The sequence below is a fragment of the Alosa sapidissima genome, chromosome 18 (genome assembly GCF_018492685.1).
Source record: "Alosa sapidissima isolate fAloSap1 chromosome 18, fAloSap1.pri, whole genome shotgun sequence".
In the NCBI taxonomy this organism is placed as follows: Eukaryota; Metazoa; Chordata; class Actinopteri; order Clupeiformes; family Clupeidae; genus Alosa; species Alosa sapidissima.
Window position 1 is genome coordinate 30,705,900 of NC_055974.1, and position 7,500 is coordinate 30,713,399.

The 7,500-nt window shown below is 45.2% G+C and overlaps 1 protein-coding gene across 4 annotated transcripts in view; it reads right to left on the minus strand.

The window, feature by feature from the left end:
• The window catches only part of frem1a (Fras1 related extracellular matrix 1a), an 82,263-nt gene that overhangs the window by 13,586 nt on the left and 61,177 nt on the right, over window positions 1-7,500 (minus strand). For all 4 annotated transcript variants that reach the window (XM_042069973.1, XM_042069974.1, XM_042069975.1 and 1 more), the window contains 2 exons: window positions 4,494-4,758; window positions 919-1,336 (listed from right to left, as the gene is read on the minus strand). In XM_042069973.1, coding sequence (XP_041925907.1) covers window positions 919-1,336; window positions 4,494-4,758 — 683 coding nt within the window. The remainder of the gene's footprint in view (window positions 1-918; window positions 1,337-4,493; window positions 4,759-7,500) is intronic.

Sequence of the window (7,500 nt, forward strand, 5' to 3'; positions counted from 1 at the left end):
TGAGCCCAAAGTATGCCTTGACTGGGCCTCAGGTCAAAGAAGTTTGAGAAAGGCTGATGTAGACGACAAAGCAGCAAGGAGGCGTCGTATGATCATTTAAACAAGTTTTATGACAAGGTCGGTGAGGATGGGAAAAATCGTACCCGCACTTCAGTCGCATCCACCTGAAATGGCACATTGAACTGAAGCACCCGGCTAGCCTTCCAAGGTATGTGCAAGCCAATAAAAAAATCAAAAGACAGTCAAGACAGATCCTCAACCCAAATTAACTGCATTCTATATAGGCTGTGACAATCATTTTGAAAAATAATAGCTCGCAGCAACATATGAAAAAAAAGAACTATGAACTAGCTCATTTTTGGAAAGTGTGAACTTAGTTCAAAATTTTGAATTATGAACTATGAATTGAACTAGTTCATTTAAAAATTTGTGAACTGAACTTTGAACTAGTTCATGTAGAAAGTGAACTTTCCCAACACTGCACACACACACACACACACACACACTCGTTAGGATACACAACCACCACTTGAGCCGAGTTGTCCAGAGACTCAATCTAGAGTACACACACACACACACACACACACACACGCACACGCGCACGCACGCACGCACACACGCACGCACGCACGCACACACGCACGCACACACGCACACACACACACACATAATAGGATACACACATCTACAAAGAAAACACATATGTACATATCAAATAATAATGGGCCATAAAAGCAAACACACACACACACACAACCCTCACCTCTATGGTGAAGAAGACAGGCTCGGTCACACACACACACACAACCCTCACCTCTATGGTGAAGAAGACAGGCTCGGTCACACACACACACACACAACCCTCACCTCTATGGTGAAGAAGACAGGCTCGGTCACACACACACACACAACTCTCACCTCTATGGTGAAGAACACGGGCTCGGTCTGTACCCTCCCGTCCAATAGGAAGCCGTTGTGGGTGGAGTCAGATGCCGTGAAGGTGAAGCGGTCTATTTGGGAGGCTCCTCCCCCGTGCCGATAGGCCACGCCCAGCTCCTGCAGGTGCTGCTGGGTGAAGTTGCCGCGGGCAACGAGAGACTCGCCCTGCAGGAGCAGCGTCCCGTACTGGGGGGGCCGGTGGAGGGTAAAGGTCAGGAGGTCGGGGGGCGTGTCGGGGTCGGCCAGGCTCAGGGCGGCGGGGGTCAGCGTGACCGTGGATCCCTGCGGAACCCGCAAGCCGCCATTCTTCACCAGCGACGGGAGGATCCGGTCTGTCAGCTCCACAGAGATCTCCAGCGTTCCGTTACGCGTCGTCTTACCGTTACTTACAACGAACCTACACACACACACACACACACACACACACACACACACACACACACAGTGTTCTGTTACGCGTCGTCTAACCGTTACTTACAACGAACCTACACACACACACACACACACACACACACAGCGTTCTGTTACACGTCGTCTAACCGTTACTTACAACGAACTTACACACACACACACACACACTACCGTTACTTACAACGAACCTACACACACACACACACACACACACACACACACACAGCGTTCTGTTACGTGTTGTCTAACTGTTACTTACAACGAACCTACACACACACACACACACACCCACAGCGTTCTGTTACGCGTCGTCTAACCGTTACTTACAACGAACCTACACACACACACACACACACAAACACACACACACACACATACACACACACACAGCGTTCTGTTACGCGTCGTCTAACCGTTACTTACAACGAACCTACACACACACACACACACACACCCACAGCGTTCTGTTACGCGTCGTCTAACCGTTACTTACAACGAACCTACACACACACACACACACACACACACACACACACAGCGTTCTGTTACGCGTCGTCTAACCGTTACTTACAACGAACCTACACACACACACACACACACACACACACACACGCACACACTACTGTTACTTACAACGAACCTACACACACACACACACACACACACAGCGGTCTGTTACGTGTCGTCTTACCGTTACTTACAACGAACCTACACACACACACACACACACACACACACACGCACTACTGTTACTTACAACGAACCTACACACACACACACACACACAAACACACACACACACACACACACACACACACACACACAGCATTCTGTTAAGTGTCGTCTTACCGTTACTTACAACGAACCTACACACACACACACACACACACACACACACACACACACACACACACTACCATTACTTACAACAAACCTACACACACACACACACACACACACACACTACCGTTACATACAACAAACCTACACACACACACACTACAGTTACTTACAACAAACCTACACACACACAACACACACACACACACACACTACCGTTACTTACAACCATGGGCGGATTGGCCATCTGGCATACCGGGCATTTTCCCGGTGGGCCGACGCACCTTTTGGGCCGATAGAATAGGCTATATATAATTTAATCATTTTGGCCAACGATCGGCCCAAAGGAAGGACAATCAGCGGCCCACTGGTTACATTTCCATATTGACACTCGACTGATCCAATAACAGCTCACGTCAGGCCCCAACCCTCGCATTTTGGCCCAGAGCCAGGATTTTGTGAGCCATCAGAAGTTAATCGAAGTTGCCTACCGAAATTGAGGCGGATAGTGACAATAGTGCAAAAGTAACACCAATGAAAATTCAAAAATACAATATTGCAAGTAGGCTAGCAAATATCAGCAACATGTTGAAGTTCGTTGAGTTTGAACGAGGATGTAAGCAAGCATACAGAGGGACAGTGAGCAGGTGGTGGAGCCTTGCGGCTAGGCCTACATGATAAGAACTCAGTGGTGGGGCAGGCTATGTGTGACATGCCATGCTGACGATGATGATTATGATGACTTATTAATTGCGATAATGTAATGATGTGGTTATGATAACCTAAGGCCGTGCTGTGATTATAATAACAAACAGCGTAACTTAAATGTTCTAAATGAATGATTTGCAACCCCGGACAGCAAAAGAGTGTCAAATCGATGTTAATTGTTGGTCAGATTGATCAGTTTCCGTCAGACGCCCAAAATTCAACATCGATGGCATGAGTGATTGTTGGTCTCTCAAAGTAGAGCGTCGAAAGGGTTCTATCTTGGAAGGGTTAATTATCATGGTAAAGATGGGCTAACAGACTGTAGACTGATGGAAATGTAGGCTACAAAACATCAAGTCATATTCATGCACAAGCCAACTAATATACAGTAACATATACGATAGGCTACTGGAAGACATTAAAGATAATTAGTTAATGTAGCTATAATGTTCCAAAATGTACCAGCAATGTAGTATAGCCTACAGGAATTGAATATTTCCAGCAACAGCCCTATTTATTTTGTGTTGTTTCAGTTGTCTTACAGTGATTAACGTCTACTACAATCTAGGTAATTTAGCTCTTTACACATAGGCAAATTCAGTAACTGTTTGGTGCTGCTGTCAGTTGAACATTGTATAGTTTAAATGTAGCCTATTGAATAATTTGAAATTATACTTTGAATTCAAGCAGAAACTCTTCTTTAATAATTGCTTGTATAGCCTAGGCTACTTGAATATGGACTCCATGGCTACCTCTGATCAGTGAGAGTGATAGCCAGTGAGGCCTATCACTTTCAGTGCTCCGTGACAGTTGAAAATAATGCATATTTAAGGGTAATGCAAAGATTTTGTATTTAATTAGGTGTGCCCGACCGATTTGAGGGCCGCTTGGGCCAAATATGGCAGGGCCGATTTTTGGTCCCAGTCCGCCACTGCTTACAACGGACCTACACACACACACACACTACCGTGACTTACAACAAACCTACACACACACACTACCGTTACATACAATGAACATACACACATACAAATATGGGGTTTCAATGCAACATTATCACAAATATGGGGTTTCAAAGCAAAATGGTCATTCTTGTTTTTGGGAGTCTTGGGCATGTGCACAAACTTGTCTTACGCGGACTGTGGACTAAGCAAGCCAATGGCAAAAAAAAACGTGCAAAGAACTGCTCCATTTCTGCAATAGGTAGTTTATCCATCTGGAAGCGTCAATACCATGGTGACCCATAATCATGCAGTTCAGAATGAGAATAGCACAATGCATTCTGTGTTTGATCAGACCTGCCTAGGTGTGTAACATACTTCCTTTAATGTTTGGATATGTGAATCTTCCCCTGTGTTAAGGTCCAAATAAAAGCATTAAAATGTGTGTGTGTGCATGTGTGTGTGTGTGTGTGTGTGTGTGCATGTGTGTGTGTGTGTGTGTGTGTGTGTGTGTGCGTGCGTGCGTGTGTGTGTGTGTGCGTGCGTGCGTGCGTGCACGTGTGTGTGTGTGTGCATGTGTGTGTGTGTGTGCGTGCGTGTGTGTGTGTGTGCGTGTGCGTGCGTGCGTGCGTGCGCGTGTGTGTGTGTACCCACCTGATCCACTCCCTGGTTGCCGTGGCGCGGTTGTCGTGGATGTAGCAGACGAGCTGTGCGGCGATGTCCATCTGGCTGAAGCTGTGTATGGGCAGGCCCGGGTGCTGCACGTACTCCACCTGGCCGTGGCTAGGGGGCGCTGTGAGCGCGTACAGCAGCTCCTCCGGCTGGTCAGTCCCGTCCAGCGCCAGCAGCACGTCTGTGGTCAGCAGCACACGCTCCCCGCGACTAGCCTTCACCGGACGCAACATCAACGCTATGTCTCCTGAACACACACACGCACGCACACACACACAGTTCAATACACACACCAATGCAGCTAGCCTTCACCGGACGCAACATCAACGCTATGTCACCTGAACACACACACACACACACACACACACACACACGCACAAACAGGTCAATACACACACCAATGCAGCTAGCCTTCACCGGACGCAACATCAACGCTATGTTATGAGGGGCCCTTTAGGACATTATTCAGAATTACCTCTCACACACTATACTGAAACCTCTCACACACTATACTGAAACCTCTCACACGCACGAGTGAAACGCTCTCATATACACAACTGAAACGCTTTCATACACACATGTGAAACCTCTCACACACTATACTGAAACCTCTCACACACTATACTGAAACCTCTCGCACACTATACTGAAACCTCTCACACGCACGAGTGAAACACTCATATATATGAATATATGAAAATATTAGTTCTGTAACACACACAGCGACAAGAGGCAAATTCCCCGCAGTGTTGAAGAGATCGGTCGTCCCCCTCACTTTTGATAAGGAAAAAAGCCTTATAGGTACGCCAAATAAATAATAACCTATAGGTTTACGCTAGGCTATGTAAAACTCCCCATTAACAGCATCACGTCACTAACCACAACTAAGACTGCACAATCTATTCGAGACAGCCCTTTATTTCTTATGCGAGTTTTATTTTGAGACATGCGTTTCTTGGAGCGGCATACTCGTAGGCCTTCAAAAGCATGATATTTTCGGTTTAGTTTGATATTTAATTTACTTTTGGACGGTTTGATTATATTGTTAAATGTTGGGACTGATGGGCTAAATCAGGGGAGGTATTTGATGATCACTATTACGTTCCATGTAGTTGAAAGACTATCGGGATTTTTAAACAAACCATCCGCTTTCATGCGTTCATTGAACGTCCGCGGTGCTGTAATGGAAACCTTATTGCGTAGCCAAGTAGCCTATTGAGTTATTTTTAAATTATGCATGCATAATTCCCCTCTTAGTGTTTTGTTGTGCCTATACAGTGTTGGGAGTAACGCGTTATAAAAGTGGCATAATGTAGGCATAATGTAGGCCTAATGGGCCTAATTTGTAACGTGGTAGGCTAATGTAAGGCATTACAAAAAAAAATGGTAAATATTTTACTCGGGAGTCGGGACAAAATTCAGTAACGCGTGTTAATGCATTTTAACCCGAAATTAAGTGGTATTTTGTTTTTATAAGCATACATTTGCCAACAACGTCGCGAGATCAACAGGAGAAAAAATCCGTGTAAATTGTAGAATGTTATCTCCTCTCAGGCCTAGGCTAGGCTACTTTCAAGATGATTGTGACTGCAGCAAGTCGGACTCTACATTTGCGACATGGACATAAAGGCCTGCTTGAGCATATGAAGGCAGAACATTCATTCATATCACAGAGGGTAGGCCTCTGACTCTGGGTGGACTGGGTGGAATGCCGCAGATAGCCTGTTTTCCGTTCTATGTTGACAGCTGCTGGACTGGACGGTGGAAGAATAACCGTTTTTTTAACTCTCAATTACTGTAACTGTGTGTCACCCTGGCGTTCGTTAGGACCGTACCACTGGAGGAGGGACCGCTCATAAACTCCGCTTAATTGTTGCAAATATAGACTATATAGTTGCGACTTCCGAACAGTTTTTGTGAGGGCTACTTTGTTCATATTTGGGGAAACTAAGAGTAAGGGGCTGCGACCGTTCTACATGTGGGCTGCTGAAGTGCCGCGAGGGCGCAGCAAATGAACTTCAGAAACAATATATTTAAGCTCACGACATTCAGACTGGCACAAAAAGTTATCGGCCACCGGGAAGTTCCCGAGGCTCCCGATAGCCAATCCGGGGTTGCATTCAAAGCATTAAATAACTTAATTTAACAGATATTGCAACTGCATGGTTAACTATATCATGAGGTTAATAAAGCTGGTTCCGAATTAGTCATTGAGTTAATAGCCTTATTTTGTTATATAGAAGTATCTAAATGACCTGTTAAAATGTACCAGAATTCAGGAAATTGCATATTGTCAAAAAAATACATTTCTGGCGGAGGACCCCCATACCCCCCGCTGAAATGTCCCACCCACTTTCAGAATGCCTCCGACGCCCATGAACTGCTTGTTGAGTTGTTAGAGGTCTTGTTACACTTCTTTTAGTGTCTGCTGAAGACAATATAGTGCTTAATAAGGCAGCTGCTTCAGTAAGGTTGTTGCTTGAAGTTTGATTTGACATGGTCAGCCATTCAATGATAGCGACACAGTAGACCCTTTCCCACGAAACGTGCTCAACTTCCTATTGGATGCGCGCAATGACGCTCTTCCTGTTTGATGACAACACCTTCCTGTTCAAGTGAGATTGCTCTCACACACACATATGAAACGCTCTCACACACACATATGAAATGTGTGAGAGGTTTCAGTATAGTGTGTGAGAGGTTTCACATGTGTGTATGAGAGGTTTCACATGTGTGTATGAAAGCGTTTCAGGGGGGGGGGGTGCATAACCTGCCTCCATATTGCTCTTTTAACACCTGTTCCCTTATACTTTGTGTGCGTGTATATACAGTACATATGTACGTGTACTCTTATATACAGTGCATATGTACGTGCACTCTTATATACAGTACATATGTATGTGTTTAATCTTATATACAGTGCATATGTACGTGTACTCTTATATACAGTGCATATGTACGTGTTTAATCTTATATACAGTGCATATGT